This window comes from Brachionichthys hirsutus, chromosome 23 (assembly GCF_040956055.1).
Source record: "Brachionichthys hirsutus isolate HB-005 chromosome 23, CSIRO-AGI_Bhir_v1, whole genome shotgun sequence".
Lineage (NCBI taxonomy): Eukaryota > Metazoa > Chordata > Actinopteri > Lophiiformes > Brachionichthyidae > Brachionichthys > Brachionichthys hirsutus.
The window spans coordinates 7,392,591-7,415,046 of NC_090919.1; the positions used below are offsets into that span (position 1 = coordinate 7,392,591).

A 22,456-nucleotide genomic window follows, 5' to 3' on the forward strand; every position below is an offset into this window, starting at 1 on the left:
GCGATCTCGTGATCGACGGGACACGAGCCCATCACACCCGCCGTGGGTCCAGAACCGGCCCGGTCCGTCCAGCAGGCTGTTGCTAAGCGACTCAGGACAGTCCAGAGGCGTCCAGGTAGCGCTGGAGCTTTCTGACGGTGCCTTTGTCCAAAGAACAAAGGTCAAAGTCAAAAGACGTGTTTGTGATATGAAAATGTCCCGTTTCTTCAATGAGGTTCACGATCTGGAGGAACAGAGGACAAGGGTAAGACAGGGGACATCTGTGTGGTCACACGCAGGACTCGGCCATCTGAATACACCAAGAGCTGCAAATATAACCTGTATACTATGTACCGTAATTGCTGAACTATATATTTTGTACTAAAATAAGCCGCACATATTCGTAAGCCGCAAGTGCATTGAGACAAATGATATTTAACGGAACACGGCTCGTAACGATATCCGCAGCAGGTCTCCAAGGTGAACAGCCTCTGGCATGTTAGATCAAGGGAAGTCGGCAAATCAGATCCGTAACTTCGGGATAAGGATTGGCTCTAGGGGCTGGGTCGGTCGGGCTGGGGTGCGAAGCGGGGCTGGGCTCGAGCCGCGGCTGGGGGAGCAGTCCCCTCTCCGCCCGTCGGAGGCTGCGCGGCGCGCGCGCGCGCCTGGCGAGGTGTCCCCGTCCCCCTCATCCTCCGTCCGCGGGAGCGTGGTGCGGCAGGGGTGGGGACGCCCGGGAGGTCGAGGGGGTGGGTTCCTTCCCCGCTACGCGGCGCGTCCGACGCCGCGTAGCGGATGGCGGACAGGCGGCGGGGACCGGGTACGGCGGTCCGGCGGCGGCGACTCTGGACGAGCGCCGGGCCCTTCTCGCAGATCTCCCCAGCTACGCGCAAGCGGGGCTTTCCCTCCGGGCGGGCGGGCGTTAATTTTGTAACGAAAATAAATAGGCTTTAACGAAACACGGCTCGTAAAGAAAGTGGGAAAATATACGTAAATTTGCCGCGTCGTTGCATAAACCGCAAGGTTCAAAATATTGGAAAAAAGTAGCGGCTTGTACACCGAGAATTACGGTATACAAAAAACTGTAGGAGCTGCATTGTGTCTTTGTTGATCTAGAGAAAGCCCAGGACAGGGTGCCCAGAGGGGTACTGTGGTACTGCATGAGGTACTGTAGTACTGCATGAGGTACTGTGGTACTGCAGTCTGGAGTGGCAGAGAAGTATGTCAGAGTACTTCAGGACATGTAGGACAGCAGTGAAGTGTGCAGTAGGAGTAACAGGAGTTTAGTGTAGAGGTGGGATGCACCAGGGATCAGCTCTGAGCCCCTTTTTGTTGCCATGGTGATGGATAGACTAACAGATGAGGTGAGACAGGAAGCTCCTCTGAATATGATGTTTGCAGATGATGCGTGTATCCGTTACGGTCGGATTGTACTTGATGCGTGTATCCGTTGCGGCCGGACTGTACTTGATGCGTGTATCCGTTACGGTCGGATTGTACTTGATGCGTGTATCCGTTGCGGTCGGATTGTACTTGATGCGTGTATCCGTTACGGTCGGATTGTACTTGATGCGTGTATCCGTTACGGTCGGATTGTACTTGATGCGTGTATCCGTTACGGTCGGATTGCACTTGATGCGTGTATCCGTTACGGTCGGATTGCACTTGATGCGTGTATCCGTTACGGTCGGATTGCACTTGATGCGTGTATCCGCTACGGTCGGATTGTACTTGATGCGTGTAACCGCTACGGTCGGATTGTACTTGATGCGTGTATCCGTTACGGTCGGATTGCACTTGATGCGTGTATCCGTTACGGTCGGATTGCACTTGATGCGTGTATCCATTATGGCCGGATTGTACTTGATGCGTGTATCCGTTACGGTCGGATTGTACTTGATGCGTGTATCCGTTGCGGTCGGATTGTACTTGATGCGTGTATCCGTTACGGTCGGATTGTACTTGATGCGTGTATCCGCTACGGTCGGATTGTACTTGATGCGTGTATCCGCTACGGTCGGATTGTACTTGATGCGTGTATCCGTTACGGTCTGATTGTACTTGATGCGTGTATCCGTTACGGTCTGATTGTACTTGATGCGTGTATCCGTTGCGGTCGGATTGTACTTGATGCGTGTATCCGTTACGGTCGGATTGTACTTGATGCGTGTATCCGTTACGGTCTGATTGTACTTGATGCGTGTATCCGTTGCGGTCGGATTGTACTTGATGCGTGTATCCGTTACGGTCGGATTGTACTTGATGCGTGTATCCGTTACGGTCGGATTGTACTTGATGCGTGTATCCGCTACGGTCGGATTGTACTTGATGCGTGTATCCGCTACGGTCGGATTGTACTTGATGCGTGTACCCGTTACGGTCGGATTGTACTTGATGCGTGTATCCGCTACGGTCGGATTGTACTTGATGCGTGTATCCGCTACGGTCGGATTGTACTTGATGCGTGTATCCGCTACGGTCGGATTGTACTTGATGCGTGTACCCGTTACGGTCGGATTGCACTTGATGCGTGTATCCGTTACGGTCGGATTGTACTTGATGCGTGTATCCGTTGCGGTCGGACTGTACTTGATGCGTGTATCCGTTACGGTCGGATTGTACTTGATGCGTGTATCCGTTGCGGTCGGATTGTACTTGATGCGTGTATCCGTTACGGTCGGATTGTACTTGATGCGTGTATCCGCTACGGTCGGATTGTACTTGATGCGTGTATCCGCTACGGTCGGATTGTACTTGATGCGTGTATCCGCTACGGTCGGATTGTACTTGATGCGTGTATCCGTTACGGTCGGATTGCACTTGATGCGTGTATCCGTTACGGTCGGATTGTACTTGATGCGTGTATCCGTTACGGTCGGATTGCACTTGATGCGTGTATCCGTTACGGTCGGATGGTACTTGATGCGTGTATCCGTTACGGTCGGATTGTACTTGATGCGTGTATCCGTTACGGTCGGATTGTACTTGATGCGTGTATCCGTTACGGTCGGATTGTACTTGATGCGTGTATCCGTTGCGGCCGGATTGTACTTGATGCGTGTATCCGTTACGGTCGGATTGTACTTGATGCGTGTATCCGTTGCGGTCGGATTGTACTTGATGCGTGTATCCGTTACGGTCGGATTGTACTTGATGCGTGTATCCGCTACGGTCGGATTGTACTTGATGCGTGTATCCGCTACGGTCGGATTGTACTTGATGCGTGTATCCGTTACGGTCGGATTGTACTTGATGCGTGTATCCGCTACGGTCGGATTGTACTTGATGCGTGTATCCGCTACGGTCGGATTGTACTTGATGCGTGTAACCGCTACGGTCGGATTGTACTTGATGCGTGTATCCGTTACGGTCGGATTGTACTTGATGCGTGTATCCGCTACGGTCGGATTGTACTTGATGCGTGTATCCGCTACGGTCGGATTGTACTTGATGCGTGTAACCGCTACGGTCGGATTGTACTTGATGCGTGTATCCGTTACGGTCGGATTGCACTTGATGCGTGTATCCGTTACGGCCGGATTGCACTTGATGCGTGTATCCGTTACGGTCGGATTGTACTTGATGCGTGTATCCGCTACGGTCGGATTGTACTTGATGCGTGTATCCGCTACGGTCGGATTGTACTTGATGCGTGTATCCGTTACGGTCTGATTGTACTTGATGCGTGTATCCGCTACGGTCGGATTGTACTTGATGCGTGTATCCGTTACTGAGTCGATACTCACCTGCTGCAGGATCTGACCTTCTCTTAGGGTCATCAGTCTTTTGTGGAGCTCCACCAGCTCATCCTGGTAAGTCTGTGAAAATGGCCGCCTGTCATTCCCTTCGCAGGTGACCGGCGCTTTGTTACCAAATCATTTGGCCGCCTTATACTTTGAATGTAAAACATCTTTTTGTTCCTTTTAGCGCACGTTTTCCTTCATTCACGTTCCTCTGCTCAGCTGGGCCACTCATTCCCCAAAGCCCAAGACCACAGGTGAGGTTTAGAAGAGGGACTGACCAGTTACCAGGGACCAGGATCAATCACATGAACAACGCGAGTCTCTGCAATCCTCGGGTCTGGATTGTGAAAAAAAGATTCAGAAGAACCACTGGGATAGATACTCAATACTCGAAGTTACAAACACAAAGACACTTTCCGTCTGCTCCATCCAGAGATCGGAGCCTCTACAGGGGCCCGGTGGTCCAGTTGAGGGGCCCTCCTCTACCAGACCCATTACAGGGACCCGGGGGCCCAGTTGAGGGCCCCTCCTCCACCAGACCCGCTACAGGGGCCCGGTGGCCCAGTTGAGGGACCCTCCTCTACCGGACCCGCTACAGGGGCCCGGTGGCCCAGTTGAGGGACCCTCCTCTACCAGACCCGCTACAGGGGCCCGGTGGCCCAGTTGAGGGACCCTCCTCTATCAGACCCACTACAGGGGCCCGGTGGCCCAGTTGGTAAAGATTAAAAAAGACCTTTCACCACAGCAGACTGGTGCAGTACCTGCAACAGGTACATGACCATGATCACCTTTCAATCTCCTGCTCCCCTTTTACCTCACATGATGAACCCCGAGGTATTCAAACTCCTCCACTTGGGGCAGCATCCTCATCTTGAAGACACAATCCAACCCTGGCTTTTTAACCAGGCCAGTCCGACATCATCCACAGGCGTATGGTGCCCCCCCCCCCCCCCCCCCCACTGGATCCTGGGACCACTGCCACATCGGGCACTCACAACCTCATGGCCACACCTCCAAGGCAACCGTCTGATTAATTTAGCCACAAAACATGCTGCTTTTTAACTCTCAAATGAATGAATGAATAAAAGGCAGAATTGTTGACCAGATCCACAACTCAAGGTGGGCGTCGCCCTGCTTTGACTGCTTAAGATGAAAGAGGCGGGGAACCCTTGACACGCAACAAAAAATGGAGTTGAAAATGCCTCGGAAGTCGAACAGATTTACGGAATTTCGTAAAAACACACGAGAGGATACGAGGCAAACATACCTGGTTAAATAAAGGTTAAACAAACGAAGATGTGCGAGAGGAGATGAGGCGGACTGAAGACACGTGGAAGAAGGCGGAGTCTACCGGAGTTGATTCAGTTTGAGTAGAAAGATCGTGCACCTATTTTGTTTCTGTTTTACGGATTTATTCTTTTGAGCTCTTAGACATGGATCCAAAGAAAGGCAGCAGTAAAACTACTGGAACAGAAAAGAGGAAAGCAGCGAGAACAGCAAATATATAAATATATAATTATGTTTTTATCTGGGATTGTTCAGGGGGCCGGGCCAAATGTGGAGGCGGGCCGTAGTTTGGGGACCCCTGGTTTAGACTTTACTATAGAAAACTGAGCTAAAGAGAAAGAGAAGGACTAAAAACCCAGGAGGACAGTTCCCCAGCCACTTCATAGAGGAGGACTCCCTTTAAAGGAATAACCCCTCCCCCCCCCGTCTGTCCCTCCCCCTCACAATGAAACGGCCTTGACGGGTATATACACGTTTCGGTATAGAATGAGTTAATAGCTTCACGGCATCGTAACAGTCGATCTCCTCCTTGCTCGATTGAATCATAGTACTGATCTCACCAGATCCAATGCTGGCTCGCCCTTCGGGTTCGGCGCCCCCCCGTTTGGATCTGGGTAAAACAGCATTTTTTATTGACGCCCCCCCCCCAACATGTGGAACGCTCTGCAGCAAACCCTCAAGTTAGAGCTCCTCCCATCTGCTCCTGGTTTTAACCGTTTGGTGGTAAATCTCTGATCGTGTCTTCTTGTAAATGAGGGAAGCTCAATGCCCGTCGAGTATAAATAAAGGTTTGAAATGAACATTTTGGAAGGAGGTCAGACTTCTAAAATGTGAGGCCGCCCGACCGTAAAAAAACCCGGTGTACCTTGTCAGAGTCCAGGTTTTTGTTCTTGTCCCGTTTGATCTGCTTGGTGAGACTCTTGACTTCCAGAATCTGACAGAGGACAGAGACACATTGGGTCAAAGTTGATCTGCCCTCAACACATTAATACTCGAGTATTATGGTACATTTACTCCTGATGTAAGATCGTCCCACCTGGTTCTTGGTAGTCTTTACTACTGGTGGGGCCTCATGGTGTTCTGAGCGTAAGGAGCCGTCGCTGTCGCTGCCATCGCTCACGCGGACCCTGGACAGTCAGAAGAGACACCAAGGACGGCTGTGAATTAAAGGCCTCTTTCGTTTTTTTATCATTTCAGGGCAAAAGACCAGGTTGCAACCGGAACATCAAAGGATCCGCCCGTTAACTGTGACTGAGCGACGCCGCGCCAGCGTGTGGAATCACCGGAATGTGTAGTGTGGGACGACAACGCATGAGGTTTTAATGGCAAAGATTAACATCTCATTTCAACGCATGAGGTTTTAATGGTAAAGATTAACATCTCATTTCAACGCATGAGGTTTTAATGGCAAAGATTAACGTCTCATTTCAACACATGAGGTTTTAATGGCAAAGATTAACGTCTCATTTCAACACATGAGGTTTTAATGGTAAAGATTAACGTCTCATTTCAACACACGAGGTTTTAATGGTAAAGATTAACATCTCATTTCAACACGAGGTTTTAATGGCAAAGATTAACGTCTCATTTCAATGCATGAGGTTTTAATGGTAAAGATTAACGTCTCATTTCAACACACAAGGTTTTAATGGTAAAGATTAACGTCTCATTTCAACACACAAGGTTTTAATGGTAAAGATTAACGTCTCATTTCAACGCATGAGGTTTTAATGGCAAAGATTAACGTCTCATTTCAACGCATGAGGTTTTAATGGTAAAGATTAACATCTCATTTCAACGCATGAGGTTTTAATGGTAAAGATTAACGTCTCATTTCAACGCATGAGGTTTTAATGGTAAAGATTAACGTCTCATTTCAACACATAAGGTTTTAATGGTAAAGATTAACGTCTCATTTCAACGCATGAGGTTTTAATGGTAAAGATTAACGTCTCATTTCAACGCATGATGTTTTAATGGTAAAGATTAACGTCTCATTTCAACACATAAGGTTTTAATGGTAAAGATTAACGTCTCATTTCAACGCATGAGGTTTTAATGGTAAAGATTAATGTCTCATTTCAACGCATGATGTTTTAATGGTAAAGATTAACGTCTCATTTCAACACATGAGGTTTTAATGGTAAAGATTAACGTCTCATTTCAACGCATGAGGTTTTAATGGTAATGATTAACGTCTCATTTCAACGCATGAGGTTTTAATGGTAAAGATTAAAGTCTCATTTCAACGCATGAGGTTTTAATGATAAAGATTAACGTCTCATTTCTTCTTTTTATTTTTATGTGATTCTGCCCTCTTGACAGACGAGCTTATTAGTTTTGTTTTTCTTTTTTTGAACTTTATTATTTTATAACAGAACAGACAATTCAGATTACAACAAACAAAATACAAAGAAGAGTTATAAGCATAGTTAAGAAATAATTATACACACACATCAAATAAAACATTCTGACATGTCCTGGAGGGTTAGGGTTAGCCCCCCCAGTGCACGTGAATGTGCCCTAAGTGTGTATTTACAAAAGTGGAGTGCTGTGCTAGGGTTGTGAATTAAGAGGGAAGACACGAGGCCCCGACCAACCAGGCAGGGGGGAGGAAGGAGCCCGACCACAGTGGCCCCCAACCTCAACCATCCCACCCACGGCACAGGTGCCAGAAGGCCCAACAGGACAGGGCCAGGACCGAGAAGAAACAAAGAAAGGTAAAGATGACCATCACGGAATGCTCTTCGGGAGTGATAATCATCCCATCCATGAGAACGTTACTATCCGTTACTAAAAGTATCCCCCCCCCCCCCCCCCGAACCTTTCCACGTTTAGTCATGTTACGAGCACAAACACATATATTTTATTGGAATTTTATGGAGACCAACACAAAGTTGCAACAATTCCAAAGTAGAAAGAAATGGACGCATTATTAAAAAAATATTTTTTACAAATAGGATCTTTGTTGTGAAAATGTCCCCCGTTTTCCCCTAATGATAATAATGAATCTTCATACAGTAAAGGCTCATGCTAATTATTGCTAACGGCGCATGCTAATTATTGCTAACGGCACTGAGGGACAGACATGCAGGAAACGTCTCTGCGGTGTTATTCAATAGGCAATGATTAACGAGCTATGAGCACAGCGTGCAGGTTCTATCCGAGTGTTCCTCTTTCTGGGCGTCCCAGTAACAAACGTCTCCCGGACAGGGACCGCTCGATGGACAGCACCTGCACGTCCATCCGAACGCAGGGACATCACGGAGACGTGCAGCTACCAGTTCTACCAGAAGTCATGAACCTGGCGCACAGATTACCGTATTTTCACACCCATAGGACGCACCTAAAAGTCTTAGATTTTTTTCAAAATGTGCAGCGCGTCCATTGGTCCGCGCGGCCTATTTGTTGTTGTAAGGCGGACTCAGTCAGGCGCCTGGCGGAGTGATACGCTCCGACGCGCATCACCACAGTAAACTATTATGGCGTGTTGACGGAAGTGGCTGCCGAGGCTGCCGGTCCCGCAGCAGAACACGGGAATAGAGCAGCGGAGAGAGAATCCAGCATTAATGAATCAATGGAGGAAGAGGAGGAAGCAAGAAGAAGACCTGCAGCAACTCGGCTCCTGAGATCTGCGACTCCGTGCGCGGCGATCTCACCGATACGGTCTAAACCGGAGTGAAGCTAGCTAGCGCGCTAACGGGCTAACTAGCAAGCTAGCTTATCATCGTCATCCCCGGTGGATTAACCAGAGAACTCCAACCGTTCAACGTTAAACTGCGAGCTGCGTGGGAGCGCTGGACGACAGAAGGAGAACACAGTTCCACTCAGAGTGGAAGGCAGCGCAGCGCCACCGTTTGACTGGATTGTAGCTGCTTCGGCTAACTGTCTGCTAGCATTGTTGTTCGAGCCTTCACAGAAACCGCCGCACGGCACGGAGAGAGACTCTGACAGTGAAGAAAGGGAGCCCGGCATGTTTGACGGAGATCTAGCGCAGCTGTTCACTACAGAAACAGAGGATGAGAACTTTGATGGGTTTGATTAATGACTCTGTTTTGCTCCGGCTCTATTTTTTAAAACGCGTACTAGTATGCTTGTTTGATTGATGACAATTAAAGATGTGAGTACCAAGCTCAGTTTTTCTCCTGCTTTATTTTGCGCACCTATCATGCCGGCGCCTTTTGAGCCGCGCGCCCTTTGTATGTTTGAAATACCGAAAAATCAGCTGTTAATGAGACTGCGGCGAATCAGCAGGTGCGTCATAAGGTCGTGAAAATACGGTACATTACATTTTCTAGTGTTCGGTTCCCGCTCTCTATTCCGTGCAAGAGTGCACGTTTTTCACTGAAAGTGCACCATTCTGCGAGTAAAAATACACAAACTACAAATCACCGGGGCCTCCAGAAAACCACGGACAAACAGCAGCTTCTGGTCGTCCTCAGCGTTTGCCGTCCACGTACTCACCGGCTGGGATGGTAGAGGAGGTGCGAGCGTGCAGGTCGCTCTGCCTCAGAGTCCAAGTCATTGCCATCCTCTTCCTCTGAATAGTCTTCATTGACGTCTGAGTTGAGGTCCTGCACAACAGACTGCAGCGGATCCAGGGCTGGGTCAAAGAAAGACACAAAGAAAGGTGCTTTACTTCTGCTGAAGACCAGAAGCACCTGAAGACCTGATCACACGGGGACACTGCGAGTGAACGGCGAGCCCGTGGGCTCTACTGCCCCAGCCAAAGTACCTTTATTTCTACTACATTTACGTGCCGTCCATTTGGGAAAGATGTTGAAGATGATGGCAGAGAAATGGCAGCTCTGTTTGACCTGAACTCGTCCGGAGTGGAGGACGAGTCTTTGACACCACAGGATTACATTGAGTTGAAGTCCAGTGGTGTGCATACAGCATCTGCAATGTATGTGTGTGTGTGTCATTAGGCAAGACCGTTAGAGTCAAACAGTTAGCATGGGAACGTTAGCGTGGGAACGTTAGCGCGGGAACGTTAGCGCGGGAACGTTTCGGACCAGCCAGCTGATCCAACATGTTGCTGAAGCGGGGACAGAAAGCGAGTCCAAAAAATGTGCTCTATGTCTTGTTGTGTCGCATCACACATACACACACACACACCCACACACACTTAAAGTCATCAATCAGCTAGAAATGTGTCTCTGAACAAAAAGCTTGTTTCCTCAGGTTTTTGTTGAAGACTTGTGATTTTGGGGATTCTGCGTTGAAGAGAGGCAGAAAGTCCAATAACTCCAGAAGGGAAAGGGGTAGGAAGACTTTATATTTCTGGTGAAAGAAGGGACTTGAATCTTTCATTTGCTATGTTTGTTGTTTACAGAGTCACAGTACACAATATTCTGTGGGTCTTGGAAAATAGGGAAAAATGAGCAAAAACTGAATCTGAAGGATGGCTGGCATTGAACGAGTTAACAGCCATAACCCACCAGTAATCAGACACCCCCTGCTGGAATTATATCCTGGCCAGACCCCCCCCCCCCTCGGCATGATATCCTGGCCAGACACCCCCCGCTGGCATGATATCCTGCCACTGGAAGAGATACAAGCCACCGATACCAAGACAAGAAGCTCCTTACAATGCACGGAGGGTTTCACCCCAAGCCCTCATCCTGAGGCTGGACACGAAGAGGAAGGACTAGTGAGCATCTAGGCCACTATCCAGGAGGGAACGACATCGCCCCCGAGAGTACATCAAGAAAATGGCCCCCAGTGACAACCTGCTAAGTGAATGCCTAAGGCAACAGAAGCCCACTAAGGAGGAGGAGCCAGAGGGGCTATCATGAAAGGACACGCCCCTGCATGGCGTGAACCACCGACAAGTTCAAGCGGTAGCCGACATGGGACAAACAAACCAGTGGCTGGAAAAGGCAGGACTGAAAGACAACACGGAGGCACGAATGAGGCCAGGTCTACCACACCAGACAGGACCCCCGCGGTGCCCCTGAGACAGTGCAGCACATCACAGCAGGGGGTCAGATGCTGGCAGGCAAGGCATGCATGGAACGACATAACCAGGTAGCTCTGTCACGGACCAAGGCAGGTAAGAACCCAACCCAAACGCACGGACAGTAGAAGGGAGAGGACCTTTATTATTCGTTACCGGGTAGTTAGTCCAAAGCAGCAGGCAAATCAGGATGGGGTAGGCAATGAGGCAGTTCCAAAAGTCAGGCAGAGGTCACCAACCGGGCAGTCAGAAAAGACAGGCAGACAGATCCAAGATGGCAGGCAGAGACAGAATCCAGGAATCAGGCAGGGTCAAAACACGGAGGTCGATTTGGAACGCTGGAAGGTAGGAATCATCACTAACAATCTGGCAGTGAGGTGAGGCATGAACAGAGACTAAATAGAGTATGGGCTGATGGGAGACGAGTTGCAGGTGATGGTAGGAGCACAGGTGATGGGAATGGACTGATTGCAGGAGAAGCATCTGGAAGACAGGAGAAGTTAGTTTGTGGAAGAAACACAGGCCAGACCAGGGGTGGGCAAACTTTTTGACTCGTGGGCCACAATAGGGTCTAAAATTTGACAGAGGGGCCGGACCAAGGACAGATGGATGGAGTATTTGTGTGAGCTAATATAAATGACACATGAAAGCTATTGCATTAAAGGATTTGGCCTTTTACAGGTAGCATTACAGGGAAAGGTCAAATGAATGAGGTTTAATTATAATACAATTATATTTAATGATATAATTTGGACAAGTTCGGCGGGCCGGATTAAAAAGACCAACGGGCCGCATATGGCCCCCGGGCCTGGGTTTGCCCATGTCTGGGCCAGACCCTAACCCTAACCCGCCTTAACCTGTGACAGTGGGCATAGTGTAGGGGGACATCTGTACAGAATACAGACTGGAGATCCCAGAGTCAAGATGGGTGACACCTCAATAGATGGTCAAGAACAATCAAGCCAAGATCATGTGGGACTTCCAGATCCAGATGGATCTGCCCCAGTAGTGACCCAGGGGCAGTAACCCCCAAGATGGGTGAACAGATACCAGAAAACAAGGTCTGACATCTCCCCCCAGAAGATCGCAGTCCTAGGGACAGCTAAGATCCTGCTAGAATCCTCAAGCTCCAAGGCCTCTGGTAGAGGACCCAAGCTCGGAGGAGACCCCGTACCGTCCTTCCCAACACCAGCCACTCTCATGTCCTCCCTCACTACATCCATGTCTCTTCTCCTGGGTCGTCCTCTAGCCCTGTCCTTTGCATCGTCCTCCCCAACACCAGCCACTCTCATGTCCTCCCTCACTACGTCCATGTATCTTCTCCTGGGTCGTCCTCTAGCCCTGTCCTTTGCATCGTCCTCCCCAACACCAGCCACTCTCATGTCCTCCCTCACTACATCCATGTCTCTTCTCCTGGGTCGTCCTCTAGCCCTGTCCTTTGCATCGTCCTCCCCAACACCAGCCACTCTCATGTCCTCCCTCACTACGTCCATGTATCTTCTCCTGGGTCGTCCTCTAGTCCTGTCCTTTGCATCGTCCTCCCCAACACCAGCCACTCTCATGTCCTCCCTCACTACGTCCATGTCTCTTCTCCTGGGTCGTCCTCTAGCCCGGTCCTTTGCATCGTCCTCCCCAACACCAGCCACTCTCATGTCCTCCCTCACTACGTCCATGTCTCTTCTCCTGGGTCGTCCTCTAGCCCTGTCCTTTGCATCGTCCTCCCCAACACCAGCCACTCTCATGTCCTCCCTCACTACGTCCATGTCTCTTCTCCTGGGTTGTCCTCTAGCCCTGTTCCCTGGCAGTTCCATCCTCAGCATCCTTCTACCGATATAGTCCCTGTCTCTCCTCTGGACATGTCCAAACCATCAAAGTCTGGTCTCTGACCTCGTCTCCAAAACGTCTAATCTTCACTGTCCCTCTTATTGTCTCATTTCTAATCCTGTCCAACCTGGACACTCCCAAGGAGAACCTCAGCATCTTCATCTCCTCCACTTCTAGCTCCGCCTCCTGTCCTTTCCTCAGGGACACTGAGCTACTATTTCTCGTCTTACGTTGTGTTGTGCTGGGCCGGGTTTTGCCCCAGCAAAATGAAGATACCCTCCCCCTGAGGACCTGCCCCCGGGCTGCAGATGAGCTGGATGCTCCACGTAGGGCAGTTACCTGCTCGGCTGTGGTGTGTGGCAAAGCCTGAACTGGAACTGGAACTGGCTGGGCTGCAGGGTCCGGACTGGAAGGAGATGAGAAAGACGGGGAGACATGAAACACTTTCTACAAAAAACAAAAGCCGTTCATGGTTTTCTTCACACGCCAAAGTTTCTGCTCCCACCCTGTTGGGGGGGGGGGGGGGGGGGCAGCTTCACGTCCATGGAGGCAGAAAGGAAAGCAAACACCTGACAGAGATCACTGTGGGACCACCGGGGGGGGGGGGGGGGGGGGGGCATGCCTTCCTTATCTGTGCATAAGCTCCACCCCTTCAGTGGAGCCCGTCTCACCTTTTCCCTGAAAGCCACACAACAATGTTCATTCTTCAGCCTCCACCACGTTGTCTCCTGCTCTGCCTTCATCCTCTTCCTCTTCCTCACCACCAGCATATGGAGGTGTGGAGCGTAAGAACTTCTCCTTCTCCTCTAACTCACCTCCTACCTGTGGAGCGTAAGAACTTCTCCTTCTCCTCTAACTCACCTCCTACCTGTGGAGCGTAAGAACTTCTCCTCCTCCTCTAATTCACCTCCTACCTGTGGAGCGTAAGAACTTCTCCTTCTCCTCTAACTCACCTCCTACCTGTGGAGCATAAGAACTTCTACTTCTCCTCTAACTCACCTCCTACCTGTGGAGCGTAAGAACTTCTCCTTCTCCTCTAACTCACCTCCTACCTGTGGAGCATAAGAACTTCTCCTTCTCCTCTAACTCACCTCCTACCTGTGGAGCGTAAGAACTTCTCCTTCTCCTCTAACTCACCTCCTACCTGTGGAGCGTAAGAACTTCTCCTTCTCCTCTAACTCACCTCCTACCTGTGGAGCGTAAGAACTTCTCCTTCTCCTCTAACTCACCTCCTACCTGTGGAGCGTAAGAACTTCTCCTTCTCCTCTAGAACACTCTGCACCAACTCCTCCTTCAAGATAACTCCTCCTCTATCCCTCTTTCCTCTCCTCCGTTATAAACAACTTGAATCCTGCTCCTCAGCTTCTAGCCTTGCTTCCTTTCCTCCTGGTCTCCTGGACACACATCCACCTTCCTCCTCCTCATCATCATGTCCACCGGCTCTCTAGCTTTTCCCGTCATCGTCCCAACATTCAGAGTCTCTACTCTCAGTCCTGAACTCTTCCATTCCCTCTCGTCGCTCTGCTGATGCACCCGTCTTCCTCCTCCTCTTCCTCCTCCTCCTCCTCTTCTTCGACCCACAGTCGTGTCCAGCAGCGTCCCGTGGGTTTACGGCGCTGCTGGCGGTCGTTGTTGAGCCGGACCTCGACCGATCCGGTATGACTTTCTTATTTATGCCGTCCCTGACTCAACTCTCTGCATTTATCCGGCTTGGGACGGCACACGGGAGAAACTGGTAATGCTACGTTAGCTCCTGCTAACCGCGCTACCCGTAGCACCATGAGGCTCCATTCAACACTGCCCAGCTGGTCTGTTGGTTTGTGGGACAGCTTCTTCAGGGGACCATAAACCCTTTTTATAGGTCTTTGTCTCATTGCCTTTCATGCTGCGCTCTTTAAAACAGATTGCTGAAGTTCGCAGGCATCAATCCGGCTTCTCGAGACTTTGTGAGGACAGATAAAAAGAAATGGCTGCAAACCAGACTATCATTTAAAGGTTGTGGCTTGCAACCTAGAAACGTGTCATTTCCACAAACCCAGCACCAGATCCACCACCAATGGTCCTGTAATGCTGATCCATCGTCCCTGCACCGTCGCATGAAGACATCTACGGCGGGTCTGAGGACATGCAGGCACGACTAATCAATCCGCCTGTGCCCACGTTTAGGGCTAACGCAGGCCAGCATGCCGGCACTTAGTCCATGGTTCCTCCTCTGTTGCTCCTGTTCCAGCACTCAGTGGGAAAGACTGAGATCAAACAAGTCGTGACGTGACAGATAAAAGGAGGCCTTGCTTCAGGCCACCGGGGTTGTGAGCCTGTATGCGGAGAATCAAACCCCTGGCCTTTGTCTCCCCACATCACTTTTACAACTTGCCTGACCCCTGGTCCACGTACGGGACAGCTTAGACGGAACACTGGTTCCTCTGGTGAGGACTGACTCCACCATCTCTCCCACACACACAAAGACCCAAACTTTGTACGGCCATTTGAGAGCAGAAATGACTTTCAGCAAGGCGCTCAGAAGCCAGAGGGCTTTACTGCGTCTTCCCTTTCTCCTCAGGTGTTGTAAAACCATAAATCGTTCTCATGGACTGTTTAGCCTGACAGCAGCCCGTCTTCATTGTGAGCTTTTCCACCAAATGTGTGGCCCAGGTGACCAAGTGACAACCTAGTCCTTCCCAGTGAAAGCCTAGTCCTGCCCAGTGAAAGCCTAGTCCTGCCCAGTGAAAGCCTAGTCCTGCTCAGTGACAGCCTAGTCCTTCCCAGTGAAAGCCTAGTCCTGCCCAGTGAAAGCCTAGTCCTGCCCAGTGAAAGCCTAGTCCTGCCCACTGAAAGCCTAGTCCTGCCCAGTGAAAGCCTAGTCCTGCTCAGTGAAAGCCTAGTCCTGTCCAGTGAAAGTCTAGTCCTGCTCAGTGACAGCCTAGTTCTGCCCAGTGACAGCCTAGTCCTGCCCAGTGAAAGCCTAGTCCTGCCCAGTGAAAGCCTAGTCCTGCTGCAGACAAGTCTCTCTAGTCTTGAGGTGGAGATCCAAAGGAAAGGTTTTCAACAGTCTAATCTACACACGGCTAGCCGTCTATGAAGAAGAGTCACTGCTACTTAAATTACCCCCCCCCACACAGACACAGAGTCGTTTGACTTTATAGGGCTTTAACACAGAGAACTGACCACCAACAAATCCGCTCACTCACCCAGCGAGTCTTGGACGAACTGAAAACCTTCTCCAACCCTTTTCAGTCTTGATCAATTCAAGGAAAGGATTCCATGCAGGTTCTACTTACATCTGATCTCATAGATTGATCCTCCACATCAGAGTAATTGGGGCCCCCCAGTTCCTGGATGGGTGGAAGTGCTGATGTCCTTCTGCACCCCGCATCATCTGCTGGTCGCGTCTGTGCTCTATCCTTTGGTTGATGCCTATCTGAATGTTCTAACCGCGACGTCTGCTTCCCTGACGAATCGAACCATCCCTTCTTACGTTTTCTGCTCAGGTAATTGTCACCTTCAGGGGTGGACAGACTCCGTTTCAGCCCTGAACTCTGGTTTCTTTCTTCAGCCTGATGGTCCTTGGACAGAAACCTGGGTTCCTTGAAGCCCATTTTTGGATTGATATCTTTAAGTGGCTGGTTGTCCTTGGCTTTTCTGGAAAGTTCTTTGGGGGCTTTGCCGAGTTCCCAGCCAGAGTCTCTGAAGGCACTTTGGGACTCTTTCAAGTCCTTTGGAGGCTTGTCTTTGAGGTCGATGGAGGGTTGCTGGAGTTTGGAGACGCTGCTCATGTCAGTGCTGGTGGTTGTGGCAGTGGTAAGAAGTGTTGTACAACTTCCTTTGGAGACATCCTGTAGATTAAAGACAACCAATGAGAAGGAGTCTCATAGCATCAACAAACGGTTTGATGCCTTTGCTGCTAACAGTCTGAAACATTACATCCTTCATTCAGGGTGTTAGCAGACAAATCTATTCCAGGAAAGCTCCAAGGACACAGACGGGGGGGTCCACTTCTCCTGTTGTTGCCTGAGAATGGACATCCATTAAATATAAAGCAGAATAAAAAACCCAGGGCTCGTTTCAAACTGGTCTTTGCAGGAGGAAGTAGATCTGGCCTGTGATCCTGTTCCTCTCCTCACTGGATGTTGGGATAGATTCCTAATCTCGTTGTATATCCACCATGCAATGACAATAAAGGCTTTCTATTCTACTCGAATACAAACAGGACAGACAACGAATGGTACCAAACATCATGGTGAGCCTCGGCAGAACCAGGAAGTAGGGTCAAGGAACGCCTGCATGCTCGCCTGAGGTCTGAGACAGCAAACACGGGACCTCTGAGAACATTGCTTCTCAGGGGGCTGGAGGGGGGGGGCTTCAACATGGAGAGTAAAGAGGAAAAGCATTCCTGCTAACGACGGGGGCCATTTGTCCCCTGGTCTCACCGCCAGCCCAACATGGAAACGTCAGTGGTCTGGTGGGGGTGCTTCTGGAGCACTGCACAAGAGGGTCCGTTTTATGAGCTCCTTGTGAGTCTTAATTGTCCTGCAGCCTGTGAAGGCTCCATTTTAGCTACAGAAACAAATCTGGTGTCTCTCTGGTCGTCATGGTGATGAGGGAGAGAACAACAAGCGCAAATAAAGCTACTGCACTTTTTCCTCCGGTCTGTCTGGTTCTCACTTTGTCTGTCTGTATCTGTCTGTCTGTCTCTGGTCTTTCTGTCTTTCTGTCTGTATCTGTCTGTATGTGTCTCTTACTTTGTCTGTATATGTCTGTCTGTCTGTCACTTTGTCTGTCTCTCTGTCTGCCTGTGTGTCTCTGTCTGTTTCTTTCTGTCACTTTGACTGTCTGTCTCTGTCTGTCTGTTTCTCACTTTGTCTGTATATGTCTGTCTGTCTCTGGTCTGTCTTGCTGGTTTCACGGTGCAGCAAAGCTCTCGATGGCACAAAGCAGGAAGCAGAACTCCCCAACACCAGCCACTCTCATGTCCTCCCTCACTACGTCCATGTCTCTTCTCCTGGGTCGTCCTCTAGCCCTGTCCTTTGCATCGTCCTCCCCAACACCAGCCACTCTCATGTCCTCCCTCACTACGTCCATGTCTCTTCTCCTGGGTCGTCCTCTAGTCCTGTCCTTTGCATCGTCCTCCCCAACACCAGCCACTCTCATGTCCTCCCTCACTACGTCCATGTCTCTTCTCCTGGGTCGTCCTCTAGTCCTGTCCTTTGCATCGTCCTCCCCAACACCAGCCACTCTCATGTCCTCCCTCACTACGTCCATGTCTCTTCTCCTGGGTCGTCCCCTAGTCCTGTCCTTTGCATCGTCCTCCCCAACACCAGCCACTCTCATGTCCTCCCTCACTACGTCCATGTCTCTTCTCCTGGGTCGTCCTCTAGTCCTGTCCTTTGCATCGTCCTCCCCAACACCAGCCACTCTCATGTCCTCCCTCACTACGTCCATGTCTCTTCTCCTGGGTCGTCCTCTAGTCCTGTCCTTTGCATCGTCCTCCCTCACTACGTCCATTTCTCTTCTCCTGGGTCGTCCTCTAGTCCTGTCCTTTGCATCGTCCTCCCCAACACCAGCCACTCTCATGTCCTCCCTCACTACGTCCATGTCTCTTCTCCTGGGTCGTCCTCTAGTCCTGTCCTTTGCATCGTCCTCCCCAACACCAGCCACTCTCATGTCCTCCCTCACTACGTCCATGTCTCTTCTCCTGGGTCGTCCTCTAGTCCTGTCCTTTGCATCGTCCTCCCCAACACCAGCCACTCTCATGTCCTCCCTCACTCCGTCCATGTGTCTTTGAGTCTTCGGGTTTGCAAAAATGCTTCTATTAAAAAGAAAGATATGTGCTATTGGCTGATTATAGCAGGCTTCCCATTCCAGAACAACACCTAGAACACCAGAGAACATCTAGAACACGATAGAACCCAGCTAAAGTCCACAGCTCGGCTGGCCAATCCCCTGCAGCTGCAGAAACGTAGACCTCCTCTGTTGGAGTCTTGTTCATCACAAAACAATGTACTGAGGAACAATAACTGGAGCTCCATGCAGGCTGGTGATGCGCGTGTCCAGAGTCGAGTCCCACTGTCCCCTCACCCTCCTACCCCTCCGGCTTTCTGCAGCTTCCTACGGAACTCCTCCGTCGGGTTGTTGAACGTGAGCTTCTCACAGCGGAGATGATTGACGGGTGGGTGAGCCTCGAGGTGGAGGAACAGGTCGTAATCAAAGCGAACCTTCTTCGGTTCTTCCTGAGGAAACGTGTGAATTGACCCATGGAGGGAAAAGAGGAAGACAGTCACCCTTAGTCAACGAGCATTGGACCAACATTTACGTCCGGCATCGTGAAATGTACCTTGTTTTTGAAGTAAACCTCGATGGGTAGAATAAAACCAGCATATCCAGACTCCTCCACTTTGTATGGTGGATTCTTGCACACTGAAAAGAAGACAAAGAGACCATTGACCTTCAATATGAGGACATTGTTACCTCTATCACTGTTAGGGCTGGGTGGATGGCCCAAAACACCCCCACCAGACCAACAAGACCACCATCCAGACCAAAACACCCCCACCAGACCAACAAGACCACCATCCAGACCAAAACACCCCCACCAGACCAACAAGACCACCATCCAGACCAAAACACCCCCACCAGACCAACAAGGCCCCCCATCAGACCAACAAGACTGGACACAAACCGACAGGTTTACTAGGATCCACATCAGTTAGTATGGAGGGACAGACATGGGTGAAGAAAGGACAGACGTGAGGTAGAAAATAACAGATGTAGGGGAGGAAGGGACAGGCATGGGGGATAGGAGGAGGTCTCTGGTAAGGTTGAGCCAGACAACAGAACCAGGTCTTTCTGGGAACCAGAGGTGGAGGAAGATCCAGGTCCATTAATTAATGGATACCATGGAGATAAACATGTTGACATTCAGTGCTTGTGCATCATCCTCGCCTCCACCAATCGCTGTTCAGAGCACTATTAGGGAACAGGTGCTGCACTAAATCACATTTGTAACATGCACTCGCCATTCTGAAAAAGAATTGTGAGGAAGGGCGATGATGAAAGCCCGGGAGAACAGTCTGATGCACCGAACCTGCGTCCTCGAGAGACCTCGTTAACCACCAAGACAGGACGCTGTGGAACCAGGACATGTACAGCTGGTGAATCAAAGAGGAAGAAATGTCTTCGTCTTCATCCCCACGGGCCTTTGAAAACAAACAAGCTCTACTACAGCTCAGGTGTTCTTCCCTGGAGAGGTGTGTTTGTCAGCGTCTCCCGCTGGTACCTGGTAGCAGACCAATTAGGTCCATGGATGGGGAGGAGTCGATGTTTTTCCTTTTAGCACACACAAAGGAAGGTTTCAGCTTTGGTTTGACTGGTACCAGCGGACCATATTCATACCTGGATACTGGACCAATGTATGCAGGACAGGTCTGGCATGCAGTAGTCCTTATCCTCATTGGTTGCTTCCAACTGATCATTCATAACTTTCTGTCATCAGTGAAATGTTCTGCAAACAGACGTGAGCTGCACAGGTTCCACCCCCAAACATTTCACCTGTCACTAGCAAAGAGGCACACGAGAGAAGTAGAGGCCAGGAGAATGAATATGTTCTCCAACAGTCAAGCTCCGAACCTGGGGAGACAAAGCCTTCTCCATCGCTGCCCACACACTCTGGAACACGTTACCACACCCGCTACGAGCCTGCTCTGATCTCAACACACTCAAAACCCATCTGTTCAACATTGCTTTTAATGTCTATTCATTCATTCATTGTCCCAACCGCTTAATCCGCTATCGGGTCGCGGGCCAAGCTGGAGCCAATCCCAGCAGTCAATGGGCGAGAGGCGGGGGACACCCTGGACAAGCCGCCAGTTCATCGCAGGGCAACACAGAGACAGACAACCAGCCACACACACACTCACACCTACGGACAATTTAGTGTCACCAATCAGCCTGGGCTGCATGTTTCTGGTGGAGGGAGGAAGAACCCGGAGAGCCCGGAGAGAACCCGGAGAGAACCCACGCCGACACGGGGAGAACATGCAAACTCCTCACAGAATGGACACAAGTCGGAGACGAACCCGCGACCATCTCGTTGTGAGGCAACAGCGCTTACCACTGCGCCACCAAGCGGCCCCCTTTTAATGTCTAATTTTACTTTTTACATTTCATTGAATTTAAAACCGTGTTCATTTTTTATTGTCTGTATTTCTTTGCTGTTTTTATATGATGTACACTATGTAAAGCGACTTTGAGTGTCCAGAAAAGCGCTATATAAATAAAATGTATTATTATTCACAATCAAGATAAGGTCTACTCTCAGTGGCTGGGTAGACAGCAGACCCACCACAACACTAATGCCCAATGGCTGGCAGACCTCCGGTCAGAGCACAGGAACATCCCAGACCAAGACCCAGGAGTCATCACAACAGCAGATAACCAGACATAAGGGTCAAAAATGAATCAGCAGCTAAAGTCAGGAACCCACGCAGAGTGGCTAACCCAAGGAATCAGCAGCTAAAGTCAGGAACCCATGCAGAGTGGCTAACCAGTAATCAGAAGCTAAAGTCAGGAACCCACGCAGAGTGGCTAACCCAAGGAATCAGCAGCTAAAGTCAGGAACCCATGCAGAGTGGCTAACCCAAGGAATCAGCAGCTAAAGTCAGGAACCCACGCAGAGTGGCTAACCAAAGGAATCAGCAGCCAAAATCAGGAACCCATGCAGAGTGGCTAACCCAAGGAATCAGCAGCCAAAATCAGGAACCCATGCAGAGTGGCTAACCCAAGGAATCAGCAGCTAAAGTCAGGAACCCACGCAGAGTGGCTAACCCAAGGAATCAGAAGCTAAAGTCAGGAACCCACGCAGAGTGGCTAACCCAAGGAATCAGAAGCTAAAGTCAGGAACCCACGCAGAGTGGCTAACCCAAGGAATCAGAAGCTAAAGTCAGGAACCCATGCAGAGTGGCTAACCCAAGGAATCAGAAGCTAAAGTCAAGAACCCACGCAGAGTGGCTAACCCAAGGAATCAGCAGCTAAAGTCAGGAACCCACGCAGAGTGGCTAACCCAAGGAATCAGCAGCTAAAGTCAGGAACCCACGCAGAGTGGCTAACCCAAGGAATCAGAAGCTAAAGTCAGGAACCCATGCAGAGTGGCTAACCCAAGGAATCAGAAGCTAAAGTCAAGAACCCACGCAGAGTGGCTAACCCAAGGAATCAGAAGCTAAAGTCAGGAACCCATGCAGAGTGGCTAACCCAAGGAATCAGAAGCTAAAGTCAGGAACCCACGCAGAGTGGCTAACCAAAGGTTGGACAGTCCTCATCATCAGGGACACCAAGAAGGAAACAATACCATCCAACTACTGGCAGGACTCAAAGACAGCACGGAGGGACAAAGATCAATAGAGGCTGGGGTCGACCACACCAGACAGGACTCCAGGTGCAGATTGTGCAAAAATGCCCCTGAGGCAGTGGAGCACATCACAGCAGGGGGTCCGATGCTGGCTGGCAAGGCATGCATGGAACATATAACGTGGACCGGAACATCTCAATCAATTCAGTTTTATTTATGTAGCGCCGGATCACAACAGGAAGTCATCTCAAGGCACTTTAAAGGATTAGCAGGGAAAGACAGAACCCAACTTGACCCACAAGAGCAAGAACTTTGGCAACGGAG

General features: G+C 50.1%; 1 protein-coding gene across 1 annotated transcript in view; it reads right to left on the reverse strand.

The window, feature by feature from the left end:
* Positions 1-91: 91 nt before the first annotated feature.
* The window catches only part of LOC137911801 (protein AF-9-like), a 23,699-nt gene continuing 1,334 nt past the window's right edge, over positions 92-22,456 (reverse strand). Inside the window, exons 5-15 of the mRNA XM_068756183.1 lie at positions 19,874-19,937; positions 19,103-19,206; positions 18,876-19,019; positions 17,220-17,271; positions 16,071-16,657; positions 13,132-13,198; positions 9,474-9,612; positions 6,046-6,136; positions 5,875-5,943; positions 3,726-3,797; positions 92-223 (exon numbers count right to left, since the gene is read on the reverse strand). Of these exons, the coding sequence (XP_068612284.1) occupies positions 92-223; positions 3,726-3,797; positions 5,875-5,943; positions 6,046-6,136; positions 9,474-9,612; positions 13,132-13,198; positions 16,071-16,657; positions 17,220-17,271; positions 18,876-19,019; positions 19,103-19,206; positions 19,874-19,937 (1,521 nt within the window). The remainder of the gene's footprint in view (positions 224-3,725; positions 3,798-5,874; positions 5,944-6,045; positions 6,137-9,473; positions 9,613-13,131; positions 13,199-16,070; positions 16,658-17,219; positions 17,272-18,875; positions 19,020-19,102; positions 19,207-19,873; positions 19,938-22,456) is intronic.